General features: G+C 47.6%; 1 protein-coding gene and 2 long non-coding RNA genes across 14 annotated transcripts in view; 1 reads left to right on the top strand and 2 right to left on the bottom strand.

Annotated features, from left to right (window-relative positions):
• Window positions 1-1,426: 1,426 nt before the first annotated feature.
• On the bottom strand, window positions 1,427-7,774 carry LOC107975034 (uncharacterized). Of its 2 annotated transcripts, none has more exons than XR_001718208.4 (3): window positions 7,690-7,774; window positions 5,246-5,287; window positions 1,427-5,123 (listed from the first exon to the last, which is right to left on the bottom strand). It is a non-coding gene; the product is annotated as an uncharacterized LOC107975034 (long non-coding RNA). The 2 variants fall into 2 exon arrangements; XR_008548405.2 differs by having other exon boundaries at window positions 1,427-2,152.
• SLC22A23 (solute carrier family 22 member 23) overlaps window positions 6,837-23,433 on the top strand; it is a 186,961-nt gene continuing 170,364 nt past the window's right edge. For 4 of the 11 annotated variants that reach the window (XM_016954835.3, XM_016954834.3, XM_054685579.2 and 1 more), the window contains exon 1: window positions 7,367-8,035. In XM_016954835.3, coding sequence (XP_016810324.1) covers window positions 7,382-8,035 — 654 coding nt within the window. In that variant the 5' untranslated portion in view covers window positions 7,367-7,381. Of the gene's footprint in view, window positions 8,036-18,723; window positions 19,053-23,433 lie in introns of those variants that run through there. The other 7 variants (XM_016954836.4, XM_054685581.2, XM_063812761.1 and 4 more) reach the window with 7 other exon arrangements.
• LOC134810257 (uncharacterized) lies at window positions 11,223-18,761 on the bottom strand. The gene is made up of 3 exons (XR_010157884.1): window positions 17,703-18,761; window positions 12,831-12,985; window positions 11,223-11,759 (listed from the first exon to the last, which is right to left on the bottom strand). It is a non-coding gene; the product is annotated as an uncharacterized LOC134810257 (long non-coding RNA).

Below are 23,433 nucleotides of genomic sequence, written 5' to 3'. Positions count from 1 at the left end.
CGCCACCGCGCCCGGCTAATATTTTGTATTTTTAGTAGAGACGGGGTTTCACCATGTTTGCCAGGATGGTCTCGATCTCCTGACATCGTGATCTGCCCGCCTCAGCCTCCCAAAGTGCTGGGATTACAGGTGTGAGCCACCACGCCCGGCCCCAGAGAACTCACTATCTTGAGGACAGCATTAAGGGGATGGTGCTAAACCATTACTGAGAAACCACCTCCATGACCTAGTCACCTCCCACCAGGTACCACCTCCAACAGTGGGGATTACAATTTGATGTGAGATTTGATGGGGAAACATATCCAAACCATATCACTGATTTAGAACTTGAAATGAAATATTAATGTTTGAGATGTCATTTTTTTTACAAAAGTAAACTTTTAATTTTAGAATAGTTTTAGACTTATAAAAAATATTACAAAGATAGTACAGAGAGTTCCCTCGTACCTCACACTCAGTTTGCCTTCTTACCATCTTACATTAGTCTGATACATTGTCACAATTGATGAATCAGTATGGATACATTATTATTAATCTAGGTCCACTGTTTAGTGCAATTTCCTTAGTTTTTCCTTAACATCTTTTCCTGTTCCGAGATCCTATCCAGCATATCCCATTACATTTTGTCATCCTGTCTCCTGTAGGCTCCATTTGGACATGACACGTTCTCAGACTTTCCTTGTTTTTGATCACCCAGACTGTTTGAGTACTGCTCAGGTATTTTGTAGACTGTCCCTCAGTAGGAATTTGTTTGATGTTTTCCTCATGGTTAGACCAGGTTATGGGGGTTATGGGAGAGGTAAAGTGCCATTCTCACTGTATCATATTGGGGTACACAGCGTCAGCATGATTCATCACTGTTGATGCTAACTTTGATCACCTGGCTGAAGCAGTGCTTTTCACTGTAAGAGTTTTTCCACTGTAACCTTATTTTTCCCCGTTTCCACACTCTTTGGAAGGAAATCAATACGTGCAGCCCGCACTTAAGGAGCGAGGACTTATACTCCTGCTTGAGGGCTGAGTATCCACATCAATTATTTGAAATTTTCTGCATGGGAAATCTATCTCTTCTTCCTCATTTATCCAATCATTTATTTTTCACATACAGACACACAATATAGATTTTATAATTTGGGTTATTTATTATTCAATAGCACTTTATTTTTTGCTCAAATGGTTCCAGCTTTGGACTTTGGGAGCTCTTTCATTTGGCTCCTGTGTCCCTTTCGCACACCCCATAATTGTGTGGGTGGAGGGGTGTGGAGGTGTTCAGCTCTTCCTTATTTCCCGGCACTATACAAAATGCCCCAGGATCACCTTGTAGATTTCCTGCCCCGTCCTAGAATCAACCATTTGTCTCCAAGGGGTCCTGGTTCCTTATATTGGAGAATGGTATTAGATACCAAGATCTGGGTGCTAGGTGTGCTTGTTGATACTAGGGTGTTAAATCACCTTATAAATAGAAAAAGTGCTTTCCTCAAAGTTCAAAATTCAAAACCTTAAAAATACTGTTAACTTAGAATGTTTTAGTGACTTTATCCATATATTTACATGTATTTTGCTATAGGAACGATAAATTTTAATTCGAAGCCCTCTTAGATGGCCTAGAATTTGGACTGAAAATAATATGCATACACAGCCATTTTTTTAAATATGAAAAGTCATTTATGACTATCTAATGGTAATAAATTCAAACCAGCCTTATTAAAGAAAGAAGTTAAATAAACCAATGTCTTGGTCAAAACAGCTTGCCTCAGAAAGTATACTCTGGGTCTAATAATCTGCCTCCTTCAGGAATATTCATTCCTCTTGTTGCCCGCTAGCTTCCAGTCATAGAAAAAAAAATCCATTTAATAACTTTAGATTTGGTTACATCCATCTGTGTGTTTTTCTTCACCTCCATTTAGAATTAGTAGGAAAAGCATTAGAACAAAAGGGTTGTTTAAAGAACATTAGTTTATCTCATTTGAAAAGTGAAACTTCTTTCATCTAAGCTCTGGTTACTTCATTGTTCTTTCCACAAGCCCTTCTAACAATGATTATCTGCAGTTTGTTCACCCACTGTCAAGAGCTCAGCATCCATACTTGAAACTCAAGCTTCATATGCCAACTTTGGGATGATTCTCATCAAACAGAAGAGGCTGTTTCCATGCTAGAATAAAACATATAATATTCACTTATAAGTCTTGGCATTGTGTTATTTTCGTGTGTGTGTGTGTGTGTGTGTGTGTGTCAAAGAACATTCTTTTTTTTTTCTTTTTTGAGATGGAGTCTTGCTCAGTCACCAGGCTGGAGTGCAGTGTGGCATGACCTTGGCTCACTGCAACCTCTGCCTCCCAGTTCAAGTGATTCTTCTGCCTCAGCTTCCCGAGTAGCTGGGACTATAGGTGTGCACCACCATGCCCAGCGAATTTTTGTATTTTTAGTAGAGATGGGGTTTCACCATGTTGGCCAGGATGGTCTTGATCTCCTGACCTCGTGATCCCCTCGGCCTCCCAAAGTGCTGGGATTACAGGCGTGAGCCACCGCGCCTGGCCCAAAGAACATTCTTAAGTACAGTAAGACAAAGATGACATCTATGATTTTCATCAAACAAAAGCCAACATCAAATTTTAGATCGATTTGCTTCACTAATTTTTTTAATTCAATAAAAGAGTTCAAAATTAAACTTTGACCAAACTTTGAAAGTAACTGGGCCCTAGCCATCACATTTACAATGGAGTAGCTTTTTGCATAGAAGTCTTATCTTCACTTTTTCTGTTTTCACTTGGCCTTTTGGTGAATTTGTCTTGTACTAGATGAGTAGGTAGTTTTTCTCAAGATACTACCTGTAGCTTTCCTTAGGACAGATTATGTGACATTTTTATTACTTCTGTCACTTAACCAAAGTAGCTTTTTCATTTTCATTTGTGATAGGTTTTGTAAATGTCAAATTTCTTGTTAAAGAGTCAGACTTGACATTCCAAAAGGCAAAGGATGATGTAAATAATATTCAAGTATACACAACTAGAGTTGGAAATAATTTCAATCACTTTCTCCCACCCTCCCAAAATCAAGGTAACCTAATTTTCAAACAGTTATTTGAAAGGAAGAAATCAAGCTGCAGTTTAAAAAAAAATGACACAGGATATTCTAAAATGTGATATATCTATCTATAATTCAAGTATAAAGACCATGAATAATCAGAGAAACCAATGTGAAATCCATTTGGTATGACTTGTAGCGTACATTTAAAGTTAATTAACCCTCACTTGAATTCCTTAGAATTAACTTTTACAGAATTATAGAGGATTTAAAATTAGGTTTCCATCAATTTTAGAGGTAAGCTAAAAATTTTTTTCTCCTGTTATCTCCAAGGAAATAAAACTGTTCAAATGTATTGGTGATTAGGTTATGACTTTCATTTCCTTTCTTTATTTTCTCAATTTTTAGGAAACTATAAACTGGTAGATTCTTTAACATACTTTCAAAGGAAAAGGGAATGACTCAGCTTCTTTATGAAGATCACTGGGTTCAGGATACTCACATCAATTTAGGGTCACAAACACGGCTACTTTTGGGGGCCAAATGACATGCATGAGGGGCATGTGTCAGGCAGGGATGAGGGCAAGCTGGAGAGTGCCTGCTCATTTACTGCAGTCCAAGAAAGCACGGTCCTGCAAACATGGGGCATCAAAAGGACAATGGCTTCTGCTATGTTCAGAGAAGCCCAAAACACATTTTTTTCTAAGTATTCAATCTCCCAATTTTGAAATGTTAGCAATTATTTTCCTGAAAACATTGCCTATGGTCTGTGAGCTGCATTTGGCCTATAAGCCACCATCTGCAAGCCAATACTGCCCAAGAGAAGATAATATTGGGAGCTAATCCAGTAACCACAATGCCTTACAACAAGACATATAATTGTCAAATTCATTTCAAGTCTCATGTTGGCTGATGTGAGCACCATCTTTGAGAGATGAACAAACACAAAAAGGTTGCTTGATGATTTAAGAAACAAAGTAAACAGTTTGATGATTTGAATAGACAGTATCATCAAGTGATTAATAACTTGATACACTCATTTATTTGACAAAGATGTATTGAGCGCCTTGCATGTACCAGGCACTGTTTTAACCACCAAGCATACAGCTGAGCACAAGGCACCTATCCCCGAAGGTGCTTACATTCTAGAGGCAGAACGTAAATCTAACTAAGCAAACAAGAAAAATAGCAGCTGATGATAATGATCATGCAGAAAATTAAAAACAGTAATTTTTTAACAGGTGTCTGGCTTTCCTATCCTGGTCCATGCATCTCAAACCTCACCCACTGAGGCTGTCAGAGTGTCAAATTCTTCCTCTTTACTCCTTTTGCTCACGTTATGAGATCACTTGTGGTATGTTTTAATAAATTGAAGGCCACTTTATTTTAAAGTAGTTACACTTTAATCTTCTTGACTAGATTTGGTGGAAATATCAATCCAGGAGGGATTTAGGGAAACCTCTAATCTAATCAACAGCTTAATTACAATGCCTGGGTCAGTGCTGCAGCTAGTTAATTTCAAACATTTTATGTTGCCTCCTTTTAGCTTCAGTTTTAGAGGATACCATTTTCCAGTGTGTCCCTAAATTCTAAGAATGTACCATTTGAGGATTTTTACCACCTTTTGCGAACAAAGACTAATAACATCTTCACAATGAAACTCTTTTCCTAGGGCCAGGGTTTCTCCCACGTAAAAATGCACATTAACAAACATCTTTGTAAACTCTTCCCTATAGTTGCCCCTGTATGATGAAATGGAGAAATCCGGTAATGTCCAGTCAGAAAATCTGGGTTCAAAACCAGATATTTGGTTCAGCTGGGGACCAACTCTTTGATCTGGTAGTCAGTCACCTGATCCTTGCTGTTTCTCTTTGAAAGCCCACTTCTTGGGGCGCTGAATGTGAGGACTGAGTGAGTGTGAATTTGAAAGCCAACTCTGAAACGCTGGCTATGATAGTTATTCTGATTGGAAGGGCCATTAAGGTCAATGGCAATGCTCCTTTTGTGATCAGTTACAAGAAAACAAATGGGTCCTTGTGACTGTGGGGGAAAGGAGGCAGAGCCAGACACAAAGTGGACGTCTTCTGGAAAATCAGCCGCTGAAAGGAAAATAAATAAAATCCGTAAAGTTATATTTCAATTCAAAAAGAAATGTGGATTGTATGTAATGGCAAGAGGAGCACTGGTAATAATACATGTCTAACATTCATTGCGCACTTACTCTGTTCCAGGCATGGAGGTCAGAACTTTGCATGTATTAGCTCTTCAAATGAGGGGAGGAGAGGGAAGGAAAAGAAAAGTTAAGCTAATAAATAATGTGAAGTTGAAAAATTACCACGTACACAACGTGCACTATCGTGTCCCCCCGCTCCCCGCCCCCAGCTCTTTATATATGTGGTTTCCAGACCCATTTCTCAGAGGTTTGGTGTCTTTTGCAGCCCTTAGGGCCCCTTCCGCCCATTGTTATCTAATCACCCCTTCTCGGCCACGCAGGAAGGTCCACAACCTCCCCTGTCCCCCAAGACCCGCCCCCCGGCAGCCTTCAGAAATAGTTCTCTCGTACGTATGTGCCAGCATTTTATGCAGTAAACACATGTTGCCCTTAACACTGAACTGCAGGTTAAAAATGTATTCCACTAAATTATGCAGCGGTTAGCTGAGCAAATAATGAAAATGCAAAAGAATACATTCAGTATATGGAGCTTAGAATATATCCTTTTGGAAAGCTAAACTTTTTTTTTTTTTTTTTTTGCCCCAAATAAGACTAGAAATGGATTGCTCCATTTAAGACTTCCATTAATAAACTTCTCAGAATATGAAATGCCTCCAAAATGTGGGGACGCTGGGTTGAAAGGTGCCGGATAATTCTTTTTGGTGCGTGCGCTGGGTGCAGGAGGAAATATGCTAATGTAGCCGTTTGCCGCAGGGCTGGTGTTATTTATACAGCGCTGGCTGGGCAAGGTTGGCGCTGGAGCAGGAGAGGAGGGAGAGGTTTGTCTTCTTGTGTGAGAGTATAGATGTGTGCGCCTGTGCACACGGCGTTCCAAACGTGAATACAAGATCTTAGGGAGGGGGTGGGGAATGCCATCACGTTTATACTGTGTGTATTATAACTTGTGTTGGAGATATATCCCAGCATCGTGCTTACATCGCATGCACTTAGGAGTGGGGGAAGAAATGGCGATTTGGGAGTGGGTGCGGCGGGTCGCAGGTGGCCAGACACTGCGGGGGACTGGCGACCTGAAATTGGCAAAGGCGCCTCCTTGACCCTGCTCCACGGACACAAAAATCAACCTTATTCGCTCCTGGAAAAAGCGCAGAGGGTTGTTCCCGAAGGCTGAAGACCCTCGGGCTTGGGACTGGGAGCGGGGCGCGGGCAGCGGGACCGCCGGGCACCTCTGAAGAGACAGAGGTCACGGAGACCTGGCGCGCGCGGAGTGGGTGGGGGGGCCCGCGCGGCTGCGGGAGCCCAGCCTCAGAGAAGACCCGGCCCACACGTTCTCAGCGCACGCCGACTTTGCCGGGACCCGTCGCCGGCCGGCGACCCCTGCTACGCGCGTCTCCTCCTCCCCCGCCCCGCCCGGCGCGAAACGGGCACGGGCAGGGGATCCTCCAGCCAAGCGGGCCCGGGGTGTCCCGTTTCCCCCGCCCCCCTCCCGTGGATCCCGGGCGGCGGCGGCCGCGCGTCCGGGCTGGAGGGGGCGCTCGCGAGCAGGAGCCGAGCGCAGCAGGTGCCGCGGTTACCTCCACCTCGGCGGGGGGAGAGGGGGCGGGCCGGGGGGCAGGGAGGAGGGGGAGGAGGAGGAGAAGGAGGAGGAGGAGGAGTGGGGCCGGCTCCAGGAGCTGGAGAGCGCGGCCGGCTCGGCAGGCTGGGTCCAGAGCTCGCGGCTTCCGGGAGGCGCCCGAAGTCGGAGAAATACAGCGCGGCCACCCCGGGAGCAGCAGCCTTTGCCCGCACCGCCGCCCGCAGGGCCCTGAACCGCCGGCAAGGGCGCGGGCCGGGCGCGGCGCCGGCTCCTCCTCCTGCCGCGTCCGGCGCGGAGCAGCGGAGAGCGGCGGGCTCGGCAGCCGGCGCCCGGGCCGCGGAACCGATGAGCCGCGGCGGCTGAGGGCCCGGCCGGCCTCTGCCCGCCTCTGCCCGGCGCCCGAGCGGGGCCGCAGCGCCCGGGGCGCGGGGTCCGGCGGGTGACATGGGGGCGGCCTGACGCACCCGGAGCCGCCGAGCGCTCTCTCTAGAGCCGCGGGCCCTCCTCGGCGGCAGCGGCTGCAGGCGCCTGGCCCGGCGCGCTGTGCCCGGGGCGCCCGCGGAGCCTCCGCCGCGCTCTATGCGCCTCTGCGGGAGCCGCGGGCCCGGGCCATGGCCATAGACCGGCGGCGCGAGGCGGCGGGCGGCGGGCCTGGGCGGCAGCCGGCCCCGGCCGAGGAGAACGGCTCCCTGCCGCCCGGGGACGCGGCGGCCTCGGCGCCCCTCGGGGGACGCGCGGGCCCCGGCGGCGGCGCGGAGATCCAGCCGCTGCCCCCACTGCATCCTGGAGGCGGCCCGCACCCGAGCTGCTGCTCGGCGGCTGCGGCCCCGAGCCTCTTGTTGCTGGACTATGACGGGTCGGTGCTGCCCTTCCTCGGGGGCCTGGGCGGGGGCTATCAGAAGACCCTCGTGCTGCTCACCTGGATCCCGGCGCTGTTCATCGGCTTCAGCCAGTTCTCGGACTCGTTCCTCCTGGACCAGCCCAACTTCTGGTGCCGCGGGGCCGGCAAAGGCACCGAGCTGGCAGGGGTCACCACCACAGGCCGGGGCGGGGACATGGGCAACTGGACCAGCCTCCCCACCACCCCCTTCGCCACTGCCCCCTGGGAGGCTGCGGGCAACCGGAGCAACAGCAGCGGCGCGGACGGAGGCGACACACCACCCCTGCCATCCCCTCCGGACAAGGGGGACAACGCCTCCAACTGTGACTGCCACGCATGGGACTACGGCATTCGCGCCGGCCTCGTCCAGAACGTGGTCAGCAAGGTAAGGGCCGCAGCCGCCCAGTCCCTCCAACCCTCTTCCTGCAGACCGAGGTCCAAGCCCGAGCCAGCGGGAGAACCGAAGTCCCCAAAGTGGTGGTGCTAGAGTGTGTGTACGGGCATTCCGCATTGGCTTAATCTCCTTCCGTCCCCCAAACCACATGCCTTTACTTGGGTGTAAAGGGAGCACCATAGCCTTTACTAGTTTGCACCCAAACTCCTGTCCCAGTACGCGGATGGAAAGCGCGCCCTTCCCCCACCCTTGGGGCGAGGCAGCTGACCCGTCACCAGCCCGCTCTGGAGGAGTCGGACTGGCGTCGTTCAAGGTCTGCTGGGGGAGTCGGGACCACAGCCCTGTTCTGCCCGGCTAGTTGCCCCTGGGTCTCCCACAAAGCAATAGTCTTCCATCTCGCACTTGATTTTGACACAGGTAAAGCCCACTAAGGAACTGGAGAGCCAGAGAAGCAAAGACTCCTGCAAATCCCCAACCCGCAGCCCATGCTGAGTCCTCCCCAAAGATATCTGACTTTAGACTTTGCTACCCCAGTGTCTCCTCCCATGTTTTCTCGGCACTTCAGTAAACATCACTACAGTATAGGAAGGACGCGGAGAATATGTCATTTGGGTGTCCCCCGGCCGTCACCGCTCTTACACAGCAGCTGCTTTGGGCTGAGGCAATGAGAACGGGGGTGTGCTTTAGTTGAAACATGCACCTTGTCCTCTGAGTCCTGTAGCTAAAGCTCCCTTGCAGAGGTATTGCGTGGTGTGAAATGTAGCAGAAGGGAGTTGTGAGACAAGTGTGAAGGCCTAAACAGAGTGGGCAATGGTGGACACTCAATGCCCCTAGACAGCTATAATTTTATTCTTAACCTATAAGAGATATCAAGACATTTGTAGTTTTGCTCCTTGTGTCTAAACTAATTAATTCACATTTTAAAGTAAATACAGACTCTCCTCCACCCCACCCCCTACCCATTCTGGGCTGTTCTGGCAGAGTTTTAAATGCTTTGTCGAAATGTATGAAATTGGACAGTTTTAAATAGTCAATGTGCATGTAACCTCCTCCCCCCGTGTGCATTGGTTAACAGTTGTAGCTCATGGATGTGTAAGATAAACTCTTACATCATCATAATCATTGTTTTAATCTTGTACCAACCTGGCCAGAAATGCTCTGTCCTGTGGGAACTGTCTGACTGAGCTGCCCCTGCTGCCCTGCAAGGTAATGGGGAAGGTCCTTCTAGCTGGGTTCACCTTGATCCCACCCACCTCCTACCCCCTGCTTTCTAAAGGTGTTTCTGTGACTGTTTTCCCTTCACGGAGGGCAATATTTCTTTGTTGGTTTAGCAGCACAGAAAAATTAAGAACAATGACTATTTAAATCACTGTGTATGTCTGACAGACTGAGGATTTGGCAACATTGTTAAGTATTTCAAGTGTCTTTCTAGAGCAGAGGGAGAATAATGGATCAAAGTGAGTATGTGTGAAGAGCGCTGTGTCCTGGGGTCAAAGTAGAGGTGAACTTGAAAGTGACGAGGTGGGATAGAGTGCCATTACCTTGGCAGTGAGGACCCAGGAAACAGCTATTCACACTCAGCCATGCATGGTGGGAGGAGAGAACAAAAATAGTTCTTAAAAGCAGACTATGGAGGCATATTGGAGAGCTGGGCAGTTTTTCTAAATTAGCATTAGAGAGGGTCACAGACAGCACTCATGTGTGTGGCATGTTTTGGGTGACGCTTGATGACACATTGCAGTTACTGGGCCAGACTGAGAGGGGAAACCTGGGAACAATAATTAGACACACATTTTCTTATACAGTAAAGCCTAGAAAGGACATATTGATTTTCACAGACAAAAAAGATCTAAATAAAGGACTGCCTTCCCAGTGTTCTGTGTGTTTCAAGCACATAACAAATGCTTCAAAGAGCTTTTCAAGCACATTTTGGCATGTTAGAAGGCAGACTTTTCCTGTGCTGCTGTGTATGTTGAATACTGTATCAGATGCACTAATGTGGGATGTACACTATGGTGAGTGCAGGAGTTCCAGGGGTCAGGTGCTTGTCAGCCCACATCCCAAGTAGAAGCAGAAAGTGGAAGGAGCCTTTGCCTTCTCTTAGTGGATAAGAGCTCAGGGTTTGAGAAGCTGCCTTTTGTGCCTCTTTCCTGCTCTGTTCCATGATCTTTCCCTTGCAAATAAGCCTCATGCTGTCTTCAGCATGTATCCTGTATTTAGTATGTATCCTTTAGCGTGTGCGTGCCCTACAATATATGCACTATTCTGTCCCTGGGTGTCAGATAGGGAGAGGAAGACAGAAGAGCTACCAGGCACAGTTCTGGACCTCTTTCTCATGTGGCTGCTGGTATCCTAGCACCTACCTACACACGTGAAACTGTCAAGCCAGTTAGAATCCCAGGTTATTGTAGTTAAAAGGGATCTTAGGGCTGACCAGCCTCTCTCGCCTTCTGCATGATATCTCTGACATGAAGTTATCCATCCTAGTTGGAACACTTCCATCGATGGGAAGGGAGTGCTTTGTTAACAAGGCAGCTAGTCCATCCCGTAGTTGCTCTTCCTTGCAGGAAGGCACACTTTGGTGAATAAAACTCAGGTTAACTCATGCCTATTTGTGCCACTTGCTCCTCAGAATAATTTTTTTTAAAAATTATTTCTTAAATAAAATGTGTTTTCAATAGCTTCTTTCCTGGCTGAAAAATCTACAGTACTTAAGCTATTCCATACGTGCAAAAATTTGCCATACTTATCGCTCTGGTTGGCATGTGTGTCTCTTAAGCATGGTACCCAGAATCCAACCCAGCCAGGCCCTGTGTGTTCTAACCCAAAGAGGGGATTGATGGATACTGTCCTTCCCCTACTGCAACCTAGAGTTGATGCATTAGGCTTAAACTAGACATGACATACTTCTGCTTCCAGACCATGATCACCAACCCCCTCAACGTTGTTTTCCTGGGAGTGGTGGATGAAATCAGGATTTTCTCAGTTTTAGGCTCATGTAGCATGACCATGACTTAGGTTTCATCTTAATAATTTTGAGTTTCTAGATCTCTCCCATTAGGATCTTTTTATTTTTATTTTTTGCCTTGGCCTTTGTATTTGTTATCGGTACCAGAATTTGCATCGCAGAATCTGCAATGCCTTCACAATAATGACAACACTAATGTCACTTTCTTTTGTGCAGCCCTTTATAGTTTATAAAACATTTCATATACATTATTTTCTTTGATTAAGAATAATAACCCAAGGCCAGTCTCTAGTCTTTTTTTTTTTTTTTTTTTTAGACAGTGTCTGGCTCTGTTGCCCAGGCTGGAGTCCAGTGGTACGATCACAGCTCTCTGAAGCTTCCCACCTCCCAGGCTTAAGTGATCTTTCTGCCTCAGCCTCCTGAGTAGCTGGGACTACAGGCATGCACCACCACACCTGGCTCATTTTTATTTTTATTTTTTTGAAGAGAGGGGGGTCTTGCTATATTGCCCAGGCTGGTGTTGAACTCCTGGCCTCAAGCAGTCCTTCTGCCTCGGCCTCCCAAAGTGTTAGGATTATAGGTGTGAGCCACCAGCCAGACTAATAGCAGGTGCCAATCATGGATTTTAAGTCAGTGAACAAACAGTTGTGTGTGCCATGTGTTCTGTACAAGAACCTGGTACAGATGCTCCTCTGCTTCGGATGGTGCTGTGTCGTGTCCAGATAAACCCCTCATCAGTTGGAAATACTGAAAGTGGAAAATACATTTAATACACCTAACCTACTGAATATGCTGGCTTAGCCCAGCCTACCTCAGATGTGCTGAGAACACTCACATTAGCCCACAGTTGGGCAGAATCATCTCACACAAAGTCTGTTTTATAATGTGTTGAATATCTCGTGTGACTTACGGAATACCGTACTGAAAGTGAAAAAGAGAATGGTTGTGTACTTCAGATACTCGCACAACCATTGTGTTTTTCACTTCTGGTGAATAAAGCAGCCCTTATCGATACAGTTTCTACTGGATGTGTATCGTGTTCACACCATCATCAAGTCGAAAAATCATCAAGTTGAACCGTTTTAAGCCGGGGACCATCTGTGTTCAACTTTCTGATGACTTTCACAAGCTCTGCATTTTATCTCCCAGCTCTATTGTAAGGTATTGTCAGTGCCTTGCAGAAAAGAATCAAATTCCTTCCAAGTCACATAGACAGCAAGTTTTGGAGAGCTAAGGACAAACAGGTCTGCAGTTCAGCTCAATTGGCTGGCTTCTCCCACACCAGCATTCCCTGCGCAGCCCAAGTTCTCAGATACTTCTGAGATCTTAGTCAACAAAGTTAAAACAAAACAAAACAAAAAAACAAAGACTCCATGGACTTGCAAATATTGCGCTTAATGATTTGCACAGGCTGGGTGCAGTGGCTCACGCCTGTAATCCCAGCACTTTGGGAGGCCTAGGTGGGTGGATCATTTGAGATTAGGAGTTTGAGACCAGCCTGGCCAACATGGTGAACCCTCATGTCTACTAAAAATAGAAAAATTAGCTGGGCGTGGTGGCGCACGCCTCTAATCCCAGCTACTAGGGAGGCTGAGGCAGGAGAGTTGCTCGAGCCTGGGAGTGAGAGGTTGCAGTGAGCGAGATCGCGCCACTGCACTCCAGTCTGGGCGACAGAGTGAGACCCTGTCTCAAAAAATAATAATAATTTGCACAGTGTATCCTGCATTGTTCTGACTGAATCTGTTGGTTTCTAATACTCAGCACTTTCTTGAGTAATCTCTAGAATTTTTGCCAATAATCAATGCCAGCTGAACTTGCCCCATTTTTTTCTGTATTTGAAATGTAGGATGTTTGTCCAGCTCCAATCTTCTGGTAGCATTTCCTCTGTTCTCATGAATTTGCAAAGATTTCTGACCTTTATCCTGAAAGTTGCTTAAATATCCTGGGAAGTAGTTTGTATCCTTTTTCTAGGGCTAAAGAGTAGAAGTTATTTAAAGTGACTTTAAGTACAATTTAATTAAGACTAGAAATAATTATATCATTGCAACAGTAACACTTTTAAAAATAGCCCACAATTCCATGATCCTAGTTATCATATGATGACTAGTTTTCACTTTTGAAATGCCTTACACACAAACCTGTTTTCACAGTTCTAATCAAAGTGTTTATTTAATGGAATCTACTATTTTCTTGACACCTCATCAAAATAATTTGTCCAGTTCTTCTGAAACATTTTAAATGCATGATATTTTTGCTGATTTATTAAAAGTTCTTAAATTCTTTTCCTAATACCGAACTGATGGCCGGGCACAGTGGCTCACGCCTGTAATGCCAGCACTTTGGGAGGCCGAGGCGGGCGGATCACGAGGTCAGGAGTTCCAGACCAGCCTGGCCAACATAGTGAAACCCTGTCTCTACTAAAAATACAAAAATTAGCTGGGCATGGTGGTGCACGTCTGTATTCCCAGCTACTCGGGAGGCTGAGGTAGGAGAATCGCTTGAACCTGGGAGGCGGAGGTTGCAGTGAGCCGAGATCACTCCACTGCACTCCAGCCTGAGCAACACAACGAGACTCCGTCTCAAAAAATAATAATAAAATACTGAACTGACTACCATGAGGTCATCCCAGTGGTGGCTTTTGTCTAGTATATGCAACAACAGTGGATATCTTCATGCATATCTATTTTTAAAAATTGACTATAGTAGGTAATACATGTACATCGTACAGAAAGCATAGCATAAAAGTAACATTTCTTTCTGTCTCTGCCCCCAGTTTCCCTCTTCAGAAGCAACCATGGTTACCAGTTTCTCACATCCCCTTCCAGAAATGTTCTACTTTCATTTACATATTTTGTCTCAGAAACACTAGCGTATCCTAAACACTGTTTTTTCACTTATGCTGGAGATGAATACATCAGTACATAGAGATACTCATTCTTTTTTATGTCTGCATAGTATTCCATTGTCAGACTGGACTGCCATTTATTTAACTAATCACTTACCAAGGAAGCATTAAGTTTGTCTCTAGTCTTTGCTGTTATATTCACAATATATCACGAAATCTTGGCATGCACAGACATTTGCACACGTGTAAGAAATTTTTAGAAGTGGGAGGGTGAAAGTAGGCTGCATTTTTATGTTAATAGATACTGTCAGAGTGTTTTCTGTAGAAATATTAGCTATGCACAATTATACTAATAATATGTGTGGTTCTGTTCCCTACACCCTCCCTGACCCAGGGGATTATCAAATCTTTACATATTTTCTAGTTTGATGTGCAAAAAATTGTATTTGGTGGTGGTTGTGACTTGCATTTCTCTTGTTATGAAGGAAGTTAAACATCTTTTTGAAAGTTTTTGAGCCATCCATATTTCCTGTTCTTTGAACAGTCTCTTCATTTCCTTTGCCTTTATGTGTGTGTATATGCTGTGAGAAGCATTATTTTCTTATGTATTTATAGGTACACTTTATGATGTAAATTAACCCTTCTGGATGACTTGTAACCATTTTCCTCGAGTTTGCCGTTTGGTTTTTTAAATTTTGTACATGATATTTTTGTTATGTAGAAACGTATGGTTTGGTTAGAGTTGTATGAATTAATCTTTTTTATGATTTCTTATGTTAGCTTTAAGGCTTGGAAGATTCCTGGAAGACTGGGGGGAAATCTTATGTTTTCTTCTAACATTTTTATGATCTTATAACTTCTTTATTTTGGGGTTGGAGATACCTGTTTTGCTTTTCTGAGCTATTAGGATAAATTGCTAGAAAGGTCAGAGGATATAACCAGCATTTCATGCAGACGTTGACTTGCTTGTAACAACGTCCTAAACATTTAGTTTGGCAGTGGCCCTTATTAATGTAAGGATTAGAGGCTAGCTGGCTGTTAAGCAGCCTTTCCACCTCCGTTTGGGAGAGAGCTGTCTTCCCAGGTCACAGGTCTCCCTTTCCTTCTTCATCTTCCTGTTCTGAACCATCTGCAGATCTCTCCCTCTCCCTCTTCGTCTTCCTCTGCCTCTCTGTAGTAACATTTTTTGCAGGTGCCTTTACTTTGGCCTTTAGTCCAAGGTAGGATTGAGTCGAAAGTTGGTGTCATTTAAAAACATGGTGGGGGCCGGGCGCGGTGGCTCACGCCTCTAATCCCAGCACTTTGGGAGGCCGAGGTGGGCGGATCACGAGGTCAGGAGTTCAAGACCATCCTGGCCAACGTGGTGAAACCCTGTCTCTACTAAAAATACAAAAAAATTAGCAGGGCGTGGTGGCGGGTGCCTGTAGTCCCAGCTACTCGGGAGGCTGAGGCAGGAGAATGGCGTGAACTCGGGAGGCAGAGCTTGCAGTGAGCGGAGATCACAACACTGCACTCCAGCCTGGGGGACAGCCAGACTCCGTCTCAAAAAACAAAAAACAAAAAAACATGGTGGACTTTCTGAATCTTTGTCCTGAGGTTGCCACAAACTGGTGGTGTGTGGGAGCCAGCTTGGCTTCTATTGACTCTGAGCCCACTGCATGTGTCTATCCAACTTCACATTCAGTAATGTCATGCTGGCAGCTTGAAATTCACCATGGTGGGAGCATTTACACCATAGGAATTGGCAAACTGTAGATCAGGGTTTTTTTTTCTTCATAGAGCCGGTTGTTAAACATTTATCACACTAATGAGTGTGACCCTGGGCCACTTGACAAAAAATTTTTTTGGCCGGGTGCAGTGGCTCATGCCTGTAATCCCAGCACTTTGGGAGGCCGAGGTAGGTGGATCACCTGAGGTCAGGAGTTTCAGACCAGCCTGACCAACATGGTGAAACCCCACCTCTACTAAATATACAAAAATTAGCTGGGCATGGTGGTGGGTGCCTGTAATCCCAGCTACTCAGGAGGCTGAGGCAGGAGAATCGCTTGAACCCAGGAGGCAGAGGTTGCAGTGAGCCAAGATTGCGCCATTGCACTCCAGTCTGGGCAACAGAGTGAGACTCCATCTATCTCAAAAAAAAAAAAAAGAGAGAGAGGCCAGGCACGGTAGCTGATGCCTGTAATCCCAGCACTTTGGGAGGCCGAGGTGGGTGGATCATGAGGTCAGGAGATGGAGACCATACTGACTAACACAGTGAAACCCCATCTCTACTAAAAATACAAATAATTATCCAGGTGTGGTGGCGGGCGCCTGTAGTCCCAGCTACTTGGGAGGCTGAGGCAGAAGAATGGCGTGAACCCGGGAGGCGGAGCTTGCAGTGAGCCAAGATTGCACCACTGCACTCCAGCCTGGGCAACAGAGCAAGACTGTCTCAGACAAAAAAAAAAAAAAAGAGAAAGAAAGTTTCTTTCCTCTCTCCTCCTTTTCACAGATTTGAGTGCCTGTTCTGAGCTGAGCATTGTGCTATGTGTTGGGGATACAATATGTGAAAGTAGACAGCTCAGCTTCCATAGAGCTTAGAGACTTCTGGGGAAGGCACACCCAAACTGATCAAGTAATAATCTTTTCATTACAAACTGAGTTAAGCGTGTAGAAAGAAAGGGAATTGAGAGACTAGAACAACAACAACAAAACCCTGACCTAGACAGACTGGTCTGTGTAAGAAAGTGATATCTGAGATGAGAGCTGAGGTTTGAGTAGGAGGTAGAGAGAGAGGCAAAAGAGGAGAGATGTGTGTGTTTTCCAGAGACAGCAAATGGCACTTGCAAAGGCCCTGTGGTGTGTAGGGCCTGGAATTGATAGCAATTGATATGGGAATGGGGGGTGGCGATGGCTTATGCTAAGAACTTTTCCTCTAATTTTAGAGCAAAGGAAAACCATTAAAGAGTATTAAGTGGGATAAGGGATATGATGCAGTCAGAATTCGTATTTTTGAAAAGACCTCTCTGGCTGCAGTGAGATCTCGCGTGGTGGGGAGGGGAGGCTGTGCTGAGTGCACAGGAGAAAGCCAGCGAGGCCTGTAGAAGATGCTGATAACTCCCCCAGGGCTGACGGGGAGGCAGACACTCTCGGGAGATACCAGGGAGATGCCCTTAGCCAGCTGAGGTGAGGCCTTGGGAATGGAGGGCTTCAATGGAGGGCATGTGGAGTGAGACGAGGGCCTGGGCCCAAACACGGCACGTACGATGGAGACTTGGGGCTCTGCAGCCACCCATAGGCAGAGGGGAGGGAGGAGAGCTTTTGACAGGGACAGGCAGCCTGACCAGAGGTTCTGGAGGAAACTGGGCCTGTTTGGGAAGCAGACATGCTGGCCTGCGCAGGGGTTCTGGGGATGAATAGTGGGAAGTCCTACTGGAAGCTCAGAGGCCAGACAAGGGGGCCTGAGCCTGTTCCCAGGGCTGTCGATAGAAAACTCGGGGCCTTTGGCGTGTTCCGCCATTTTCTCTGGCCCTCCTACTCAACAAGGGAGGATGCTAATTAAGTTTCCACACAGCTGAAAGACCCAGATATGTGAAACCATAGGGCTAGAATTTGCCTTCAAATTCAGCTGGCTTTGCCTTTGCTAATTGCTTAGTCTAGGTAAAAGATTGTCCTGGGCGTGGCCATGTTTAATATGATTATCTAGTCCAAGCCTTCAGTTTAGATGAGAAAGCTGAGCTGGAGGGCCATTGGCTTGTCCGAAGCCACCAACCTATTAGGGTTTGAATTCAGTTCTCCTTATCCTCTGCCCCAGAGTGGCCCTTACCATGGGAGAGGGGCTGGGAAGGGCTGGCAGGGGCTCCCACCTTTGTGACTTCTCCCTGGCGCTGGCCTTTCAGAGGTGACCCTCCTGTTGTGCTTGAGAATGGTGGTTGCTGTATGTTTGGGTTCCTGGACAGTTCTGCTGTGGCTTTGCATGGGTGGACTTCCGCAGAACACCTCTCTGGGCAGATTTCTCTACTCTCTGTCGTCTTAGTCCCGGCTAGCCAGGCCCCCATCTTGTCTTGCTGCTTTTAACACCACAGGCCCGAGAGACAGAAAATAAGATGGAAACCTGCCCACATCACTTCCCTGCTTGAAGCCTTCCATGGCTCCCCATCACTGCAGCACCCATCAAGGGTGCCCTCAGCCCTGAGCCCCACATGTCTTTCCTCTCCTCCCCTGCCACCCCTCCTTGTTGTAGGGGGCATCTTGTATATATTAATAGTTCCCAGCCCGGTCTCTCTCACTGCCTTGTGCCTTGCTCATGCTATTCCACTTGCTCGAGCCCCTTCCCTCCTTCCTTCAGCCCCTTGGTTCCTGCTCATCCCTCAGGTCAGCTCAGTCTCCATCTGAAGGACGGCAACCAGCTGTCCCCTTATCCAAGCCCTCACTGGACCCTGGTTGGAAGGATGCCCGTCTCTCTCCCCGCCTGAAGCTCTTTGACTTTATGAGGTTAACACCATAAATGTCTGAACTCATCTGAACTTGATGTCATGAAAAGGGCAAGAGTGGCCGGGCACAGTGGCTTATGCCTGTAATCCCAGCACTTCGGGAGGCCGAGGCAGGTGGATCCCCTGAGGTCAGGAGTTTTGAGACCAGCTGGCCAACATGGTGAAACCCTGTCTCTACTAAAAATACAAAAATTAGCTGGGTATGGTGGTGAGTGCCTGTAATCCCAGCTACTCAGGACAATCGCTTGAACCTGGGAGGCGGAAGTTGCAGTGAGCCGAGATGGCGCCATTGCACTCCAGCCTGGGGGACACAGTGAGACTCTGTCTCAAAAAAAAAAAAGGGGGGGCAAGAGTGGCAGGCCTGGCTTGCAGCCCCAACTCTGCCACTTGTCATGGGTCTCTCTCCTGGAGCATTACTGCACCTGTTTCCTCAATGGTAGAACACGGTCAGTGCTGCCTGACCTTGAGGGCCATTGTGAGGACAGACGCAGAACACTGGGAAGCATGCCCCACCCCCACGTGCCTGGCAAACAGCCCCCACCCTGGAAGCCTCAGGTGCCTTCCTTCCTCCCCTTGGTGGGGTGAGGACGACCGGGATGAGTCGTCTGAGGAGCACTTTGAGGGGGGAGGAGCTGAAGCCCACACCTGGAAGGGCGATTTATTCCTTGGGCGCTGCCAGGTGTCTGCCGCCTTCACCCAGAAACCGATGACGTTCGGAGCCAGGTATGCCCTTCAGACAGGAAGCCTGCATCCAGGGTGCTGGGAGGAGCCCCACCAAAAAGCACCCTCTACAGGGTTTATGTGTTTAAGTTCCAACCTGAAAACAAAACAGGTCACCGGGCCACAGGGCTCAGAGAGAGGCCGGGATCAGAAAGCCAGGGGACCTTCCTGGGTAGCCAAGGCCTGGTTAGCCAAGGCCGGGAGAGTGGGGCTCTGCCTGGCGCTTCACTGCCTCCTGGAGTTCTCAGGCCAGAAATCTGAGTTTATGCCATTGAGTGGAAGATGAGCTGCATGTGTTTGAAAGCCTGGCTTGGGTGTGCTGCGTGAACATATGGCTCAGAGAGAATGGAATTTGAGAGACTTTGAGCTCATAGCAGCAGAGCTCAGAGAGCAAACGTAGGGGCAAGTTGAAAACTGGAGAAAGGGCTGGGGCCCCTTCACACTTGCAGCTGAGATTTTATGGGACGCCATGGACTTTGACCTCAGTATTGTAGAAACCTTAATCTTCTGCAGGCTGGGGTTTAGTTGTTTTGTTCTTTGTGTCACTATTGATGAGCAGATCTCCCTCCACACAAGTGATTTAGAGATTGACAGGGACCTATTTGTCTGGGAAAGGGCAGGGGCTCTTGAGTGCATGAAGTGGATTCCTCTAAAATAAACCATTGCTGTGAGAGGATACCGCCAGCACGCGCCCACCCATGGCATCTGCATGGTATGGTATCCTGTCAGACCTCTCTTCGGTCTCTTTTGGCTACAAGTAACTAAAACAAATTTAAATTACATTAACAAAATATAAAAGGAATTTCTTGGAAAGATGCAGGGCAGCAGGTGGAAGGTGGGATCTGAGATCACAAAGTGGGGTGGGGAGTGTCTTTTAGGACACTCAGAAGCTATATCTTCTCATCCCATTCTCCAGAAGTGAGCTCGGGTCCCACTTCAAACTGGCTTCGCCTGATGCTTTTGCTCATGTGATCCCTGGTCAAGCAACGGCCAACACAGGGGTCAGCATCTCTCTGTCCAACTCCAGCTTCCTGGGTGCAAATCTGATTCCCAGCATGGATTCGGGTGAGGAAAAGGAGGTTTTGGAGCAGGGAGTGAGGTTACGCAGGGCTGGGGACTCCTTCAAACGGTGTGACAGGATATGGTTCCGGCTGTTCTTCAAGCTGGGGTGGAAGGGGTTATAGGCAGATGTTTCTGGCAATTAATTGAGGGTAATTGAGTATTGATGATTTAACCACTAAATGCTTTTAAACAAAGTATTCTTTTCCCTCCCAGAGACTCAGGATGTAACTCACCTGCTGGCTACTTGAGCTGAGTGTGGAATTAGCAGGAACATACCTCCTGAGGCTTCTCTTCTAGGAATAATTAAACATGGCCTTAGATATTAGCTCCAGATCACCCAGGGATCTTGGAAGGAGCCGTTGGACAGTCACCAACACAGTGTTGCCAATTGTCACTCCCACCCCTGCCTTCACACAGGGCCAGTCTCCTGCTTTCCAAACATTTCTTCTAGTCAGGGCCAGCTACATAATTCGCAGGTCCCCGTGGAAAATAAAAATGCAGAGTCCCTTGTTGACAAAGTGTGTTGTCACCACTGCAGAGCTAGGCAAGGGTTTCCCCAAGCCTTTCCCAGTCTGTCTTCCCCAAGCGCTTCCCAGTCTGTCTTCCTTGTTTCTCAGTAACTTCTCTGCTTCTCCTCCATTGTATTTCATATCTTTTTCTAGATTTCTTTTGGTAAAAAGCAAAACACACTTTTTGAGGGCCTACTTTTCCCAGGGAACAGCTTTACAAAGCCCTGAGCAATTTTGTTTGGGATGTTTGGTTAGCTCAAGGTGTGCAATGGCATGAAGGAGCCAGGGAGCAGTCTTCCATTTGAAAATGCCGCTCTCTCAAAGTTGAGACAGTTGCTTTACTTATCTGAACAGAGAACCAAAGAGCTGAGTCACAGAGATGTGTGGTTAAGGATGTTAAGTCATAAGAATGCTAGTTAAGTGTTTATCAGGTGTTTTTTTTTTTTAAATAAAGTGGGGAGGAGGGTCAGTCCTTTATGTAATTTAATTCAACTAGCTAACAGTCGTGCTTTATTTCTTAGCATCATTTTAAAAATAGGTGCAAAGGAGATAGTGCTGGCTTAAAACAACCACAAGCATCCCAGCGGTCATATTGTATTATGGACGGGTTATGTACTTAGCATCATAATTTGCACTATGGAGTGTTTCCTCCCAGATTAGATGAAAAGCTGCCTTTTGCGCGTGTTTACAAGATGCTTTACAAATTGGGCGCCCTTGATTGCTATGTGTTGAGGAACTCCACTGTTCTCAGATGGATATACTTTAGCGTCTGCAGTAAGCGGATAGTCTTTGTCCTACTCTTTTTAAAAATTGTCTTTATTTGTAATTGTGGTAAAACTATAAATTATAAAATGTACTATTTTAGTCATTTTTCAGTGTACAGTTCTGTGGCTTTAGGTGCATCCTCATTGTTGTGCAGCTGGCACCATCATCCATCTCCAGAACAATTCCATCTTCCCAAACTGAAACTGTCCCCATGAAACCCCAGCTCCCCATTCCCCTCCGCTGGCAACCGCACGCTACCTTCTGCCTCTTTGAATTTGCTTACTCCGGGTACCTCATATAAATAGAGCATTTGTCCTTTTGTGACTGGCTCATGTCGCTCAGTGTGATGTCTTCAAGGCTCATCCGTGTGGTAGCGTGTGTGAGCGTTTCCTGCCTGCCTTAGACTGAGGAATACGCCATTGTGTGCCTGCACCACATTCTGCTTGTTTGTTCACCCATCGGCGGACACTTGGGTCGCCTCTACCCCTTGGCTATGGTGCATGTGCGGCTGGGAACTTGGGTGATGCCCTCCTTCTTGAAGACAGTTCCGGACAATCCCTCCATCCCTCCCCTGCCCTCCCCTTCAGAGGCAGTGCTGCAGCCGCTTGCGTGGTGTCCCTGTCTTTCTCTCAGAACATGTGCCCTGGGCTGGTGTCACAGATGGGTAGATCGTGTCTGCCCTGGAGAAGGGAGCTCCTCGTGTAGCTGGAGACGGTTGGGGAATTGAATATCCCTGGCATGCGGGGCAGGGAATGGGAGCTGAGGGTGGGGGGTGAACCGAGCACATCCCAGGAGGGCAGGTGCAGTGCACTGTGAGGTGCCTTGGCCCAAGAACAGGACAAGGTGCAGGGGCGCAGAGGAGTCGCTTCTGTCAGTGGGCAGGGAAGCCCAGGGGGCTGTGGCATCTGAGCTATCCCCAAGGAGGGCTTGGGTTTGAGCAGTTGAAAGGATTGAGAGAGGACCTCTTCTGTGAGGAGCTGATGAAGGTGGGGAAGGGACATGTGCAGAGTGCAGAGAGGACGTGGCCTAGAGGAGGGCATGGGTCCTGACCCTGCGAGGCCCCCCTACAAAGCCATAGAGTCAGCCTTCGGCGTAGCTTGATTTTTTCCCCCCAGTAGACAATGAGTCTCCTGAACTTTGTAAGTAAGGAAATGATGGAAGAACGAGATTTTAGGACTTGATGGGAGAGATCCAGGAGAGAAGGGCTCGTGTCCACCCAAAGGGTCTGTCCACAGCCCCTCAAGCCAGCCCCTGAGGCGCTGTACCTCCAGGACACACCCATGTTACTCAATGCCTCTTGAAAACCACCTGAACGAGCCCCCATCACAAAACACGGCCATGGTCCTACCTGGGGGCCACAGCCCTCTCCCTCTCGACATGTCTGAGCTCCTGCCAAGCACCTTCTCTGCCCAGTGCCCAGTGCTCCTGCCTGCTACAGGCCCCAGCTCAGCACCATGTGGTCTCTCCACTACACGGGCTGTCAGGCTTGCCTGATGCCGGACGCCACACAACTGCTCAGGGATTTCAGTTGACCTCCCTGGGTGAGTTTCTAGGGCTGCAGAATACCACAGACGGGCAGCTTCAACTGCAGAGATGTATTTCCTTACAGTTCTGGAGGCTGGAAGTCCAAGACCAAGGTTCAGCAGGATTGGTTTCTCCTGAGGCCTCTCTCCTTGGCTCGTACATGGCTGTCTTCTCTGTCCTCACACAGTCTTCCCTCTGTGTGTGTCTGCGTCCTCATCTTCTCTTCTTTTTTTTTTTTTTTTGAGACGGAGTCTTGCTGTGTTGCCCAGGCTAGAGTGCAGTGGTATGATCTCAGCTCACTGCAACCTCCACATCCTGGGTTCAAACTATTCTCCTGCCTCAGCCTCCCGAGTAGCTGGGATTACAGGCGCCCGCCACCACGCCCAGCTAATTTTTGTATTTTTTAGTAGAGATGGGGTTTCACCATCTTGGCCAGGCTGGCCTCGAACTCCTGACCTCATGATCCACCCGCCTCGGCCTCCCAAAGTGCTGGGATTACAGGCATGAGCCACCGCGCCCGGCCA

This window comes from Pan troglodytes, chromosome 5 (assembly GCF_028858775.2).
Source record: "Pan troglodytes isolate AG18354 chromosome 5, NHGRI_mPanTro3-v2.0_pri, whole genome shotgun sequence".
In the NCBI taxonomy this organism is placed as follows: domain Eukaryota; kingdom Metazoa; phylum Chordata; class Mammalia; order Primates; family Hominidae; genus Pan; species Pan troglodytes.
Note: the sequence above shows the minus strand (reverse complement) of the source record. Positions and strands in the feature narration are given on the sequence as shown.